This window comes from Anser anser (assembly GCF_964211835.1).
Source record: "Anser anser genome assembly, chromosome: 8".
Classification (NCBI taxonomy): Eukaryota; Metazoa; Chordata; class Aves; order Anseriformes; family Anatidae; genus Anser; species Anser anser.
In genome coordinates, this window is record NC_139728.1 from 9,522,653 (window position 1) to 9,538,393 (window position 15,741).

At 49.5% G+C, this 15,741-nt stretch overlaps 2 protein-coding genes across 9 annotated transcripts in view; both read right to left on the bottom strand.

Annotated features, from left to right (window-relative positions):
* Positions 1 to 7,342, bottom strand: part of PRRC2C (proline rich coiled-coil 2C) — a 70,330-nt gene extending 62,988 nt beyond the window's left edge. For 4 of the 5 annotated variants that reach the window (XM_083847674.1, XM_083847673.1, XM_083847672.1 and 1 more), the window contains exons 1-2: positions 7,154 to 7,342; positions 6,249 to 6,319 (exon numbers count right to left, since the gene is read on the bottom strand). The gene's annotated coding sequence lies outside the window, so the exon portion shown is untranslated. The remainder of the gene's footprint in view (positions 1 to 6,248; positions 6,320 to 7,153) is intronic. The other variant, XM_083847671.1, reaches the window with a different exon arrangement.
* A 315-nt stretch (positions 7,343 to 7,657) lies between these two features.
* Positions 7,658 to 13,627, bottom strand: LOC310903784 (dimethylaniline monooxygenase [N-oxide-forming] 4-like). 4 transcript variants are annotated; one of them, XM_083847705.1, is made up of 9 exons: positions 13,187 to 13,627; positions 12,170 to 12,307; positions 11,706 to 11,894; positions 11,218 to 11,380; positions 10,712 to 10,857; positions 9,777 to 9,976; positions 9,233 to 9,585; positions 8,968 to 9,037; positions 7,658 to 8,277 (listed from the first exon to the last, which is right to left on the bottom strand). In XM_083847705.1, the coding sequence occupies exons 2-9, from the start codon at positions 12,299 to 12,301 to the stop codon at positions 7,893 to 7,895; spliced, it is 1,638 nt and encodes a 545-aa protein (XP_083703831.1). In that variant the 5' UTR covers positions 12,302 to 12,307; positions 13,187 to 13,627; the 3' UTR covers positions 7,658 to 7,892. The 4 variants fall into 4 exon arrangements, with proteins under 4 accessions (XP_083703831.1, XP_083703833.1, XP_083703832.1 ...); XM_083847707.1 differs by having other exon boundaries at positions 13,065 to 13,202; XM_083847706.1 differs by having other exon boundaries at positions 12,944 to 13,187.
* Positions 13,628 to 15,741: the final 2,114 nt, after the last annotated feature.

Here is a 15,741-nt window from a genome sequence, read left to right on the forward strand (position 1 = left end):
GAGCATCACAACGAGATGCATTCTCGTGACTTCTGGGAACAGAACCACTTAAGGGCTTTCACCCAATTAGCTTTTCAACTTGCAGACACCAAATGAGATTTTTATTTTCAAGATATTCAAGAGTTTATTAAAAAAATCCATTATTTAGAAGAATGAAGAAATTTTGAAGTCCTCAGAACTAAGTCATTATTTGAGCAAAAGTTAGGGGAATAAATTAGGGCAAATTCTTGCATAAACAATCCATATACCTGCTATCAAAACACAGTACTCAAATAGTAGGCTGGTAGGCGCATGTCTCCCTGAATACAGAAGACTAATGCGACCTGTCTTACCCCTCAGTTCTTTTAATTGAAAAAGAAAGTTAAACTATTCGCTAGGCTTCTCACAAACTAATTTAGATCAGTTTATCCTGACCACAGCTGCTCTCTGTAAAGGCATCTGTTAATGTTTAAGATCACAAACAGCCCCTTAAATTACAACAGCACTTAGCATGCTGTCATAAGTACCACTTTGTTTCTTGCTCAACTGCATCACGCCATCCAGCAGAAGCCTGGGAAGGCAAAAATATTAGTGGACTCATTGTCCTCAAGCACACAGAAAGCAACATGGTGAGTCCCCTTCTCAGTGGTATCCTGAGTAGCAGTTGCTCTGGCAGGCTGAGAAGAGCGTGTCTGATAACAGAGAAGGAAAAGGGAAGCCCCCATGGGGGCTGCTGGAGAAGCTAGGCAACCAATGACATACAGATGCCCCTGTGTCTGTTCAAACCAGAGTGCAAAAAACATTCAAACGGTCAGCACTGCTCTGCACTTGCTATGCTCAGATTCAGATGTGCAGAAAACTACAAAGGACAAGCAGAACTGGTGACAGTGGTGGGTTGGAGGGTCCATTTGCAAGAATAAGAATGAACTGCTTGCACCCTACAGTAAAAAGGTATCAACAAGAAGCCTCCACATCACTGGATTCTTTGACATTTCTAAACATATAGAGCAGCAGCACGCCACGGTTCTGTCCCAGCTGCACTTCAGCAGATCTGAAGGCACAAGGCTTAAGAGTGTGCAGGATGGGCTCCTCTGCAGACAGCTGTCTGGGTAAGTTACCAGACACAAGAGTTGGGCTCAACGAGGGTCAATTCCTTCAGTCAGTCACACTGTTTGGTGCAAAACACTTTTTTTTCCAGAAAGCTGACAAAAGATAATCGATAGGTACATGACAATGGACCAGATTCCTAACTCAAATAAGCAGAAGTTGAAGCCCTTTAATATCATCCATTTCTTCACTGTTTTCTTTTTCCCTTTTGTTGTAACACTCTTACTGTAAGAGCCCTACAAGCTCTGAAATGATGCCATTTAAACTGGTGGCACTCTTTTGCCTCTCTGGTCCATCTCAGCTAGTTCCTAGGTTTAAATGATAAAAGTCTTTGCTAGTGATTTCTAAAAGCCAAATTAGACCTCCTACGTATTTCCTACCCTTCCCACTCACCCCACACTGAGGTGGGCAGCGGAGTAGGGGAGGACATATTAAGAGACAAATGTAAAGCCATTCCTTGCTGTGGATAATTCAAACAATCTTTTTCAATACCTTAATTTCCTGCTCCTTTACCACAATTTCCAAGGAATAATTAATATTTCTTGACGAGAAAGATACACTGTTCCGTTTCAGTGTTCTACTCAAGAAAGCACAACTCACTTGTAGCAGCAGATTTCTTTCCGTATCAAACCTTTCCACACCTATAAAATATACCTGACCTTAGCTGAAAATAAGTATAAATCTGTCAGTTTTTAAGCAAAACTTCTTTTTTCAAAGCACCTTTCCACACATTTATTTAAGTAACACAAATCATTACATTTAAAGTTTTTGACTTCAGAAATCAATTAGATGTTGCTTTGAAATATTCAGGCAAGCTGTTCTGCTCATGAGCTCTTCCGGGTTATTTGGTAGTGCACAAGAGCTACACTAGGAATAAACCCTTAAAGAGCTTCATTCCTCTCCAGAATAGATGTGCCAAAATGGATTCCTCTTCTCCAGCTATATTTCCAACATCTTTTCATTCACCTTTTCAAGATCTCTCTGTTACTGAAGACTGCAACCCCAAGGTGGAAGCAACCCTGTGAGCAGTAGGAATTTGCAGAATAAACCATTTTATAGAGTTCTGTACACCCTTAGCATGATGAAAAATGTTCAGTAACAGATACTTTACTCAGTTGTGTTATGTCTTAAGCTACTTGTCACCACCTTAATACCCCAAATCTGAGTTGGCTGTAACTCCCACCATACTCCTAAACTGATTCATAGATCAAAAAAATCATAGTTTCTCCTCTATATTAAGAGGTGCCATACATTTGTCTTTAAGACTATCACAGATACTCTCACCATGACAGCTAGAGACAGGGTTGCCAGATGTACAAGCCCAAAAATCACTGTTGAAGTCAGCACAGAACTCGACTCCTGTGCATACAAAGGTAAGAGAATTTGCTCCTTCAGAAACCTTGGCCTAGTCCAGCTTTGAGTTCATTACTACTCACAGTCTCTTCTACCAGCTGCCCGTTATTCCCTTGATCTCTGCTTACGTGTTCTTCCATGAGAGGACTCACTAATTTCTTTGAGCAGAAACTATCCCTATCCTGTGACTTAAAGAATACCCAGCATGTAAGAGAAGCAGGTGTGAAAAGCACACTGACAAGAGTATTGGACACTGCTGGCCAATTAAAGGGCAACTTCAGCCCTCATCGTTAGACCAGATTCATGCTTTAAAGAAAAGATGAACTGAATTACAAAAGCTGTATCAGCATACTCAGCTTTATGTATCTGTCCTTCAGCATCACAGAACCCATTTTCCATAGCAGTTTCTGTCTGCCAAATGGCTACGGAAGAAGTTTAACATTATCAGTTGCTGTCACTATATATATATATATATATATATATATATATAACATTATCCTGTCACTATATCACAAGCCAAAGGCAAGTTTCTCCTTCTAGAACATACCTTTGCTTTAGACTAATTATTCATATTGGCAAAAGAAAATTTGTTATTGCTCCACCTCACTAGAACGCTTTTGCTACAAATGCATATATACATCAATTATAAACTATCCTAAACACTACTGTAAGACCTGTAAGTACAGAAATTTATTTTTTTTTGCAAAATGAAAGCATTGATGCACTGATGTCAAGAGAGTGAGGTCTCCCACTGGAATATATGGTTGCTTTGAAATGGAAGAAATGTACAAATCCTCATATCAGGTCTTAAAACTGGGAGAAAACTCACTGACTTCTCCAACAAAAAGTTGTTCTGGGTAAATGAAGACATTTCTGCAGTTCCACCCAGACTAAAGACTCAAATCTGTTAAATAAGGTAAGAGGAGAGAGCCTGCAAGTGTTTCATTTGCAAATAATGAAATTTGAACTATTATTTCTGCACATACTGATTAGGTATGCAGCCATAATTTTAAAATGTTTACAAACACCAAAAGTTAGCGCTTACAAAATATTAATTTTAAAAACAATCTGTAACTGCTTATAAGATTTAAGGAGGACAGCCTGAAAAAGTTTGCTTTTGAAGCAGAGAAAGTCTAATTTGCTAACATAAGCAAGCAGTGTGGCAAAAGCGGGTGACCTAGCTATTGAAGGTCTTGCATGGAAATCCATGTGGTACCTCAGAGCACGCTGAGCCACAACTTATATCCCAGCTACCTAAGTATTGAGTAAACCTGCCCTTTCACTTTCAGAGTCACCAAATTAGAGATCTCTTCTCTCAGTCATGCAGCATCAGGTGATTCCACAGTTCTTCACCCAATACTTTCGCAGCTGATGTACCTGATGTAGGATAAAGTGCAGTAATTCATGTCTCTGTAAGCCCCTGAAAACATAGCTCACAGTATTTCCAAAACTGTATCAGTTAAAATTTACCATCACCATACTTCAGATAAAAGATATGTGATTCCACATTGTAATTTCACCATTAATCAAGACGTCAGACATATAAAAACAAAAAATATGACGATAAAAAGCTTCTTGCTTTAATACGTGTTTGCAATCTGCAACAGACTAGTTCGTTAGCATTTAGTTAGAATGTTATGTAATGGCTGAGGTATTTGCAATAAAAACAGTCTATTTCTGTTAGCCTGTTCTTCATAGACATAAAAGCTGTCTTCATCTGATTTTTATTAGGATTTCATCTTCCTCTGCTCTTTATGCATTTTTTAAGACTTCTGTCCATTCCATTTTCATTTCACAAACACATGCACATAGTATTATTTCCTCCCACCTCCTCACAAAAATCTCAGCTTTTCTTTTTGCACCTGCTTTCACCCATGGGAAGTTTCTACGGGGTTTGTGAAACCTTGTCTTGAAAAAAAAAACAAAAAAACGACAAAACATGGGGAATGAAACTGAGCATAGAAAAAATTCACTACAGAAGACGAACAACTGGTTCTACCAGTAAAACACCACTCGCAATCCCGTCATTACAAGCCCAGCATCCATCCCCAACTAGTGGAAATGTGGTGCATTTTCAGGGTGGAGCCCCCCCAACCTTATTATTACCTTATCTGGCCTCTAAAGAAGTCCCACTCTTCCTTCAACAAAATGACCACAGAGGAATATTTCTTTCCCTCACTCCTACCTCCAACACACTATACTAGGGTTTGCTCCTCTGCAAGAGCCCTCTTACCCATACCATCCTTATATGGTATTTAGGCTATGTTTTCCATCCTCTCTCCACTGTCACATCACTCCCATAGGCGGCTTGGGGAATGTTCTGGAATAATGGGCTTGCACTTTGAGTAACCCAGGACACCTGGCTGAAGTGGACCCCATACAAAGTGTACTGCTTTGGCTTTCATTCTTTCACTTTATTGCTCTAAAAGACTCATTAAAACAAACAGAACCTAAAGGAGAGCTCCCTTCTGAACAGCAGCATCTTTCCCCTGTTTCATGGCTCGTTTCACTTTCCCAGGTAGACTTTAGGAAACAGAAAAACAGGACCTAAAGATGATGCATACAATAAATCTGTACCATAAAACAAGGACTCCAGCAACAAGGAAGTTAGAGCTGTAAATTGAACTTTTTTTCCAGATTTCCCTACAAAAAGCTACGGTTCCAGGGTTCCAGTTATGAAGTCTAAACAAGAGCAAAGAAACTACAGGTTGCTACAAATACTCTGTCTCTTTGGAGTTCGGTATCAGCGAAACTGACAGAAATGACTGTATATTGATTAACACCTATTTTACCCACTGCTACTTACCAAAGCAATACTTTACGTATAAAACATTTATATATTAAGGCAGTGTTCCAGGTGACAGCGGCAGACAAACACAAGTCTCCGCACACAAGCAATGGCCTATGCCAATTCTCACTTCAGCTCAAATGGTCACCTTTAATAACGCACTCGCCTCAGAGCGGTCACATCCTCGTGCACGGAGCACAATAATCTAAGGGACAAACTCTCCTCATTGAGCATCTGTCGAGTTCAAAGAACTCTCAAAACTTTCAGGTTCCTTAGTCCCAAGGAGGAACCTGTGGCAGAGCTGCACTACAACATCCCAAAATTAATCTTAAAGAAAAACTCTCTCCGCTATATGATTCAAAGGAATTTGACAACCATTCAGCTCCTGGCAGCCAGCATTAAAAGGTCATCCTTTTGTTTCTCACTGATGGACAAATGAGATCATGTCCCACTTCCTCCCCCCTTAAAAAGCAGCTTCATGTCTAGGCAGAGCTCTTAAGGCTAAACAATGGGTAGGCCTGATGTCCCCCTGCACAAGAAACAAAGCTATTAAAAAAATCCTGTTCCTTTTGCTGGAAATAATGCTTATTTCTACTTGCACATCCATTTGACTCCAGTAATCAAAGACTGATAAGAAAAAACAGTTCTTCCTCGGTGATAAAGAGTTCAAGACCTTTCACAAAGGGACAAGCTTACAAAATGCATGCCTGAGACACAATAGGGACAGAAACAGCAAAACCACAGTGTTCCATACAACTCCCAGCACCATGCTCTCACGCAGGCTCCCCTTCCCCATAAAAAGGGCCCAAGCTAGAAACTGGCTAGGCCACTTTTAGCCCCCAAATTTTCAAGCCCCGCATCCCTGGGTGATGGCTCCCATTATGCCAGGCTGGCTGCCTGAATTTTAGCCATGTCATCTACCTATGCTCACACCACATTTCAAGCGCTATCAATAAAACCACCCTGGTCACGTTCACCCCATTCCTACAAATCTTGTCCCTAGGAGCAGAAACAACAGTACCTTTCCAAAAGGTGCTTCACTCAGTTCTAAGTGAAATAATCCAGGAATCCTTTTACTGCGTGTCTCCAGAACTGCGGATAAATATTTCAGAGTCAGAAAATCCAAGTGTGGCGCACTGCACGTGCCTCCAGCATCCCACAGGAAAACCTCTCCTTCCCCACGGGTTTGCAGAGGAAGAATTAGTGCCACAGAGTGAGTGCAAAAGCTTGAAGGGGATGGTTTCCTGAGGAATCTCCCTGGAAAGATGTGGAGCCTTTTGAAAAGGGGGGGTGGGGGAATAGGTGTGTGTGTGGGGGGGAAATAGGCGGGTAAGAGGGAGGGAAATAGGGGAGGATGGGGAATAGGTGGGGAAGAGAAATAGGTGAGGAAGAGGGGAGAAATAGGTGAGGAAGAGGGGAGAAATAGGTGAGGAAATAGGTGAGGAAGAGGGGAGAAATAGGGGAGCAAGAGAAATATGAGGGTAAAGGGAGGGGGGAATAAGTAGATAAGGGGAAGAGGTGGGTAAGGGAGAGGGAGCTAAATAGGTGGGGAAGGGGGCGAACTAGGCGTGGAAGCAGCCCGCAGCCCCCTCCCGCCGCCCCGGGGCTGTGCCCGGCGCTGTGCCCGCTGCGGGGCGCGGCCGGCCCCGGGCGATGCGAGGCGCTGCGGCGCGGCCCGGCACCAGGGCCCGGCCGGCGTGGGCCCAACGCCGCCTCCCCGCGCCCGGCGGGGCGAGCAGCGGCCCGGGGGCCCCTCCCCGTTCCCGGCCCCCCCGTTCCGTTCCGCTCCGTTCCGTTCCGCCCCGCGCCGCCCCCGCCCGCGGCCATGAGGCGCAGGCCGCCCGCCCGCTCCCCCCGGCGCCGCTCAGCCTGCCTCAAGGCCGCCCGAGGAGCGCTGAGGGGAGAGCGCGGCCTCCTCCAGCTCACCTGGCGGGGCCGAGGAACCCGCTCCGGGTTTTTCCTTTATTTTCTTCTTTTCTTTTTCCCCTCCCCTCGCCCCCCGCGGGCTCACCGCGCTCCGGCGAAGGCCGCCGGCCGCTCCCGGCGCCGCGCCTCAGCCGCTTCCACACAGGGGCCAAGATGGCGGGCGGCCAAGCCGGCGCCAACGGCGTCTGACGTCACCGCGCCGCGCGCGCGCGCGACCGGCCGGCGGAGCGAGCGCGCACCCGCCCGACGGGGCCCCGCCCGCCTGCCCGCCCACGTGACCGCCGCCCTGCCGCAGTCGGGGGGGGGGGGGCCGTGAATTGGGGTGGATTTGGAGGAGGTTTGGGATTTTTGCCGCCATGTTCTGGCGGGAGGCACCCGGGGAAGCCCGCCACCAGCCTTTGCTCTCTGCCTTCCCCCTGTTCCCGGGGTGCAAAGCCCTAAGTCCGTCCCCCTGCCCCTCATAGCCAACCCGTTACCCAAAACATCAAAATCTCACATTAAAACGTTGTTAAAAGCCCACTGAGGTTTATTTCTGCCTCCTGCCTCTTGTAAATTCCCAGCAAAACAACCACTTGCCCACCCTTGCCCACCCCACAAGCCACCCATCACCCCAGAAGAAGCACTGGCCCCATGCCCACCAGCCCTTCAGGCTCTCCCCACAGCCCTCTGGAGGCTCAGGGCTGGTGGCAGAAGTACGTGGTCCCCCCAACACCACCCCCCACGGCCCCCTCAATCCCTTCTAGAAAAGGGGAAGCCCCCTGGGGACCCACCCCAGCCGGGGAGATTTGGAGAGGAGGAACCCCGCCAGCAGCATGGCGGGCAGGGCGAGGAAGCCCAGCCAGCGCCAGGAGCAGGGGGAGGCTCCGTCCTCCACCACCCGAGTTCTCAAGGGCTTCAAGGCCCGCTGCCACTGCGTCAGGATGGCGGCCCTGGCCCCGCTCCACCGTCCCCGTCCCACCAGGCGGTACTGGTAGGGCGTGCAGGGGCCGAAGAAGACGGCCATGGCCAGCCGGGGGTCGGTCAGGAGCAGCCACAGCATGCTGGGCTTCACGCCAGCACAAGAAGCGATGTCGGAGGTGTAGTTAATGAAACTCATCTTCAAGTGCTCCGGCTCGGGTGGATTCCTTCCATGGGACATAGAATCAGTAACGGAAATCAGATAGTGTGTTCCCACCTCGGTTCACAGCCCTGGGCTCAGAAAAGCCACCACATTACAGGGGACACATGTTGGCCAAGATCTCTGAGCCTGTCCTTGCTGCAGGGTGACACAGAGACCTAAAGGCACCCAAAGAGCCTTCATGTGGTGGTCACCAGCAGCCACCCTGGCACGGGGAAGAGGCAGAAACTTGCTTGATCTCTGTAACCTGCTTGTCACCACCAAAATGCAACCTGTGGACTGGGCTGAGCTAGGAAACTGGTCCCTGACTGTGCTCCAGTGGGGTTTTGGGAGGGAGCTGGGCCCTCAGCCTCACACTCCCTGCAGCCGGGAGTAGGGAGGGAGAAGCCACGAGATGGCACCCTCTGTCTGGAGGAAAACAAATCTCCACACAGATTCAGGGAACAAGGGTAGGACATGGAGGCCTGGCAGAAGGGATCTGGGGGCCATGGGTGCAGCACTGCTGCAGCCCCCCAGAGCAGAAGTGGGGCCTGGGGAGGCTGTAGGGCAGTTGTTTCATCCCAGAGCTCAGCTTGGAGAAGTCACAGATCAGCAGAAAGGGTTTAGTGTGGGAAAGGATCAACTTTGCCCAGCTTGACATGTTTTCAAAAGCAAAGGCCTATCACAGCATACCCCAAGGTGTGGCAGTGTCACGCACCTTTTGACCGGTGGCTGCTTTTTCAAAACGTCAGCCATCATCCTGCTGGAAGGAGGGAGCTTGTACGCACCTGAGAAGAGCAAAGAGACCAGAGACCTTGCACAGCACCATAAGAAGAGCAGTCAGCAACCCTTCGACCCCTTCCATGCTCCCAGAGCCTTGTCAGCATTGATGCAGCAATGCCCAGCACGGTGCCAAGGGCAGCAGCAGGTTGACCCATCCTCCCTCCCCAGCATCTCCCCCATCCCTGCAGCCCCTCTCTCACCTGCGAAGATGCCTGTCACCCAGCGAGCCTGGATTTCTGCTCCTGCCATCACAGAGCCGGTCAGCTGCACCAAACCGATAATGGCCAGAGTCGGCCTTTCCAGCTGGGGCGGGAAGATGCATTTATAGAGGGAACGGTTGTTTCTGAGGGGACTGCGAACTGACTCTTCAAGGAAGTGAAACGAGAAGATGTAGCCTGTGGCAAAGAGCACCACATCAATATTCTCTTCAGTTGTCCCATCTTCAAAAACAGCTGAAGTTTTGGTGAACTCCTTCACATTTGACTTCAGCACGACAGTCCCAGAGAGCATGCAAAATGGCAACTCTTCATTGATAATTACATGAAAATTGGGACTTGCACATGGAAAAAGAGAAGGAGAGAAATGTTAGCATTCAGGGGGGGCAAAAAGTCCTCTCCAATGGTTTGCTATGCTGCAAATATCCCCCAAAGTGAAAGATGATTTCACACCATTAAGAATCACCAACTAACCAAGAAAACAGAAAAACAAACAAACAAATAAACAACAACAACAACAAAAAAACACCTTTTAACAGAAGCCAAGCCGTAGATCTCGTGGTTAAACCATGAATTGAACTTCCGAAACTTGATCCTTCTCGTGATGGCTGATGGGAGAAGCCACTCAAGAAAGTGGTTAAAGCGCGTGGTGCTGACCATGTCGAAGGGGAAGCCGTGGTCTGACACCCGGCTGTACACCCACGTGCTGCTCCTGGCACTGAGAAACACCTGGTGGAGAAGGCAGGCCTGAGGGCCTCTTGCCCTGAGGCCTGACTTCCATTTTTGCCCCACGTGGCAAATCCCAGCTCCTGTGCTTGGGAGCTGAGCCCTGAGGGAAGCAGCCGGTGTCTGGATGAACCAGCTCATGGTGGCTTTTGCAAAGTTCACAGGTGGCCCAAATTCTCCAGGAATTGCAGAGCTTCTTCAACTGGCCTCAATTTAAAGGTCTGGTTATTGAGAAACCCAATGGACAAAGCTTGGATGCAGCCACCATCACTGGTGTGGACACCCTGCTGTCACATCTTCTGATGTCCCTCACGATACAAAGCCAAAATAAATTTGCTGGGGAGCAAAGGGTGCCATTCCTGTGGGTACTGGGAGGCAAAGATAGAGCTGCACTTGCAAGATGGATGGAGGGAAGAAATAGATGTTCAGGATATCTGGTAGCAGCAGTGCAGTGCCCTCCCTTTTCTGACCAAAAAGGTGCTTTAGTATCTCTTGAGTGCTTGTAGGCAGTTTTGGGGAGGTATTTGGTAAAAATAAAGCAGTGACAAAGCCTTGTTCAGAAGACTGAGTGGTGGGAGGGAAGAAAAGAGCTGAATGCCAAGAAAGGGTTGAGCAGGGACCATACAGGGGGGAGGGAAACATCCCCATGGTGGGTCTCGCTAACTTCAGCTTTAAGGAAAGTGGACATTTTATCCTCCCTCCCGCTTGCCCTGTGCCCCTGCCACCACGGCTCTGTACCTTCGCAGCCACGTGGCTCAGCTCCACAGCAATGTCACCACCAGTGTTCCCAATGCCGACCACAAGGACCCGCTTTCCCCGGAAAGCCTCCGCATCTTTGTATTCCTGGCTGTGGAGGTACCGGCCTTTGAAGTGGGTCTCGATGCCTGGGCAGAGAGCAGGAAGCGTCTCCTACCACCAGACACGTTTGCTCCAGCCTTGTGCCTGACCCCAGACCCACTGCTCCCCACCTCTCCTTGCAACCAACCACTGCAAAGCCCATAGAGGTCTCAGCTCCTTTAGTAGTGGTGATGCCTTCACCCTCTCCCACCCTCCTGTGCAACCTCATCGTGGTCCTGCTCTGCAAATTCTCGTGCAAGAGCACCGGCGCATCTTCACGAGGTGTTTTTACCCATTCCTGGGTATGCCCACATCCCTTTCTGTGAGGGTCAAACAAACCCTGGCTGGTGGACATCGTGGAGCAGAGGGGCAGCCCCAGCCCACCCCGCTGCAGAGGCAGGGCTCACCTGGGAAAGAAGCCAAGGGCAGGTGGGGCACCTGGTAGTGTCCCGTGCAGACCATGACAGCATCAAAGATGTGCGACTCCTGGACGCCCTCGGTCTCGGTGACAACCTCCCACTGGCCTGAGGTGGCGAAATCCAGGCGCTTCTTCACACTGAGAACTGTTGTCTTACACCAAAACCCAATAAAATTGTGGTCAGGAGCTGTGCCAAGCTTCAGAAAGGAGCTGCCCACAAAGGGCTGAGGCTGCTGGGCCCTCAGGAACCTGGTTTCACCTCTGAAGCTGCTAAAACAGACCTGCACCTTCCCTCTGGAGATGGCATGGGATGGGGCAACCCATGCTTGAGCAACCTAACTTAAAACACAGAGCCAAAAAGGCTGTGTTCAGGATGCACAAGATGTGCAGCCCTTGTGGGACTGTTGTCCCATCCCACCCGGGCAATGGTGGTACCTGCAGCCCCCCGTGGCCCCCCCGCAGCAGGCCCCGGCCCACCTTGAAGCGGATGTGCCGCAGGAGCTGGAAGTGCTGGGCATACATTTGGAAGTACTCCAGGAGGAGGCCATGGGGGAGGAAATTGGGGAAATGCTCGGGGTAGGGGAAGTCGCTGAAGCAGGACATCTCCTTGGAGGTGTTGGTGATGACCGACCGGTACACGCTGACCCTCCCGCTGTCTGCGGTGTCCTGTGAGAAGCAAACAGGGATGTCTGTGGATGCACAGGGAACGACTTTCCTCCTCTGGGTCAGCATGGGGGTGTGAGCGATAAACAGGGGCCAGCAACCCAAAATCTGCTGGTGGCTGCAGGATGAGGTCAGCATTGAGTTTAAAGCCAGTGGTCGCACATAGGGCTTGCAAGACTCTGGGACAGGGACATACCTGAGGGCATAGCCACCCCCTCCTTGTTGCTGCGGGCAAAGGGGAGATGGGGAGGGGGCAAAACCAAGCAGAGCCCACTCACGGCAAAGCGCCAGAGCCCCCCAATGTCCTCGCTCCTCTCAAAGCAGGTGGGCTCCAGCCCCTCGTCCAGGCAGCACTTGATGGAGACCAGCCCGCTGACCCCGGCCCCGATGACGGCCACTCGCCGCACCATGGTGTCCTGCGGGTGGCAAAGGGACAGAGCACGACAAACAGGGAATAAAGTTGTCCAGGGATCAGCAGAGACATGGATCGCTTCTTCCCACCCCCATCCCTTGTGGGAGGTTTGTGCAGCCCTTCTGCCTGTGCAAAAGTCACCCCCTTTGTACAGCTTTAAGAAATGTTCTCAGCTGGGCTGACTTGTTTTAATGCTTCCCTTTCTAATTTCCATTAAACAGTGTTCTTTTGAAAACAAAAAAGGTTTAGAAAAAAAAAATCGTGGTGCCTGAGCAACATGGAGTGGCGATTCAGAAGTTGCGCAGTGTTGTGGAAGTGCTGCTTGCGTTACCAAATAGGCACGGAAAGAAACTCAGGCAATGCAGGCTGCAAGCAGGAGGAACTCCGAGCTCAGGCTGGGTAAACTGACCTACGCGGAGCTTCAGTGCAAATCAGAGGAATGAAAAAAAAATATGAGCCTATGTGAACTTTGATTAGGTAACAAACACTCCTACTGCGAAGTCTCAAGAAAGGCTCATTTCTAACTTGTTTTCAAACAATTTTTTGCCAAAGAATAAGTTAACTTAAACAGGAGCTGGAGGAAACAGCAGAAATTCAGAGAAAAGCCCCCGGAAAAAGCAAGAGACTTGAACAAACTCACGAAGGCTCCCGTCCAGCTGCAGCTCACCCACGCTGCAGGGACAGGCACAAACCCCACATAGCAAAGCGAGCAGCTCCCAGCCTGCGTCACTGCTCTCTCCCCATGAAATCCCAAAACTCGCCCGTCCTCATCATCCACGGGGAGCAGCCGCCCTCGATTCCAAGCCCTGCCGGAGACAGCGGAGCACTGGCTGGCTGGCTTCACAGCACACAAAATGCAGCCGGAAGGAAATGGAGAGCAAACCTTCACTGTGCCTTTGCTGCTCGGGGCTCGTCCAGGCTTCACTTGGAGCTTCTCCAGGCAGGGATTTAAAGGCGAGGCAGAAGTCTGCCCGGCCCTGCTCGCACAGCTCTTGCACCGCCGACCTTTACACCCGCTCTGCTGCCAGCACTTGCCAGCACAACAGTCTGGACCTTAATCCCGAAGGCGCTGCGCTTGCAGGGACGCCCACCCGTGACGCTGGGATCGTGTCCGTGCCTGGGGACCTCTGTGTCCTCCCCCCTCGCTGGGCATCCCCAGGGAATCAGCCACCGCGCTCCCTGTGCCCGCCTGCCAGCCTGGAGGGGCAAGAGGCAGCCAAAAGCGTGAGGGGAGTATTCCCAGCACCATCCCCATCCCGCACACCAGGGGTAGGAATGAGGCCAGCAGCCAGGGCTCTTTAAATTAGAAGATTAGAAGCACCAGTTCTACCAACTTGGGCTTTTTAATGCTGGAGGAAGGGACAGCCTGAGCTGTGTACCCAGCTCAGATAACTCCTTGCTGGACTAAAGCCTCCAAAAAAAAACACAGTTCCCAGCTGATTTGGGGCAGAGCTGGGCTCCCATCCTCCTTTCTGGCTGCGACAACCAAAGCCTTGCTTGCTATCACTGTGCGAGTAGGTCTACAAAGCTGGGGGTGAGCTGAAAACAGCCCAAGGACAACTTGCCCTGCATCTGTGCTGTTGTTGTGCCCAAACACAATTGGGTTGCACTTAGGAAAGGACTGGGCAGGCACTGTGGGGACAGGGTCTGTCCAAAAATCCTGCCCACCACAGAGCATGTGTAGAGGGATCCTGCCTCTGGTACATACGTTCCTCATGTGCATCAGTCACCCGTGAGTTGCCTCCAAACCCCCTCTGCACCCTGGTGGGCCTTTTCCAAAAGATTTTTTCAAACTATTTTTGTTTGTTTGCTTGGTGGCTTTTGATTGTTTATTTTTTAACCTATTTTTCCCTTTCCTCTCTGCAGAGCATCATAGAACCATTCAGGTTGGAAAAGACCTCTAAGATCATCAGGCTGACCTAGCACTGCCAAGTCTACCACTAAACCACGTTGTGTGCTGTGTGAAAAAGGCAGGACCATTTAGTTTCCCCTCAAACTCATTTCCACTGAACACAGAAAAAATGCACGGTGACTTGAGGAATTGCTTCCAGTTCTCCTGCGCTGCAGAATTCACATCTCCACGTCCCCACCTCTGTCTGGCTGAAAACGGCCACGTATGGCTGGTTTGATATTGAACAACAAATTTTTCTGTGGGAGCCTGTATTTTGCTTTTCTACATCTTTCCTGCTATAGCAATCTAGGCGAAGCATGGATTAATGTACCACCAAATTTCCTGGGTTTGTTCCGTTCATTTCCTAATAATTCTCAGCCTTTTATTTGACCTCTTGGCTGCCCATGAGCCCCATGCCGATGCCTTGAGACAACCATTCATGGTGACTCAGATCTCTGTGCTGAGAGGTGAGATAATTTGTGTCTACAGATTTCTTTTTTTAAATCCTGCTGTATTAATTTGCATTTATTACCATTAATTTCTCTGCTGTTTTGTCTCTCAGTCCCTCAGGACCATCGCAAATTCCCCAGCTCCTCAGGCAAACTTTAGTCTTGAGCTCCCTGAATTAATTTCTCCCCAGTACCAACACGCAAAATATCCGCATCAAATCAAAGGTTACATTGGCTCAATGCAAGTGAATAAACCAATGGCTAGATCAGGTATTTTTGGTTTCTAGCCTCTGCTATAAATGTGGGGAGCCGCATGTGCTGCTGGGGACTGGCTTACCATTGCACTGTATTTCTTCTCACTTTCTTCCTTCTCTGTGACAGGCTGTGGGGGCAACTGACACAAGCCTAGGGAACAGAGGAGAGCACCTTGTGGGGTTTAACTTCTGAGGGGACATGTGAACTCATTCTGGAGTAAAAAAAAAATGTGGGAAGCCCTTCCCCAGGAGGACGGGAAAGCCTCATTGCTTGTATTTAGCCCAGCAGCACCCATCCTGCCAGAGCCCAGCCCTGCACATTGGGACAAATTTGCCTCCACCTTTCCCTCTCCTCTGGTGGTTGTGGAGGACAAACCACCCCTCCCTTAAGAAGCACCGAGTCCTGCCCAGATGGATCCACCAGGGTTCCTTCCAGAAGATTCAGACCTATATGCACCTAGGTTTCCATATTCGTCTCTGTGCTCTGAAATATTTGAGAGAGACAAGATGTGCGCAGCCTGAAACACGCCTTGGTAAAGGGGAGAGCTCACATTATCTCTCCTGCCCTTGAAGGCATGGGTCACCCAGTGTGCATGCCTCTCGATCACGGGCATGATTCCTCCAAGGGGCCTGATCAGCCCAAGGACAGCCAGGGTGGGCCTCTGCAGGTGCCTCGGAAACGCATTTGTAGAGGGATGTGTTTATGGTGATCCTCCCCATGAGGATGTAGCTCAGAAGGTCATGGATGGTTCAGCATGGGCTCATGCATCAGGCGGCTGCGGAGAAGCCAAGGGGCTCTGAGCGTTGGAGGCCACAAACAAGCCCTGCCTGTGTCCCTCTTGTT

Bases quoted from the DNA above. Each gene is read 5' to 3' on its own strand.
- LOC310903784 (XM_083847705.1), bottom strand. From the start codon at position 12,301: ATGGTGCGGCGAGTGGCCGTCATCGGGGCCGGGGTCAGCGGGCTGGTC. The intron at 11,895-12,169 runs GTGAGTGGGCTC...TGCTTCTCACAG, and splicing joins GGGGGCTCTGGCGCTTTGCC to GACACCGCAGACAGCGGGAG. The intron at 11,381-11,705 runs GTGGGCCGGGGC...TTTTGGTGTAAG, and splicing joins TGCGGCACATCCGCTTCAAG to ACAACAGTTCTCAGTGTGAA.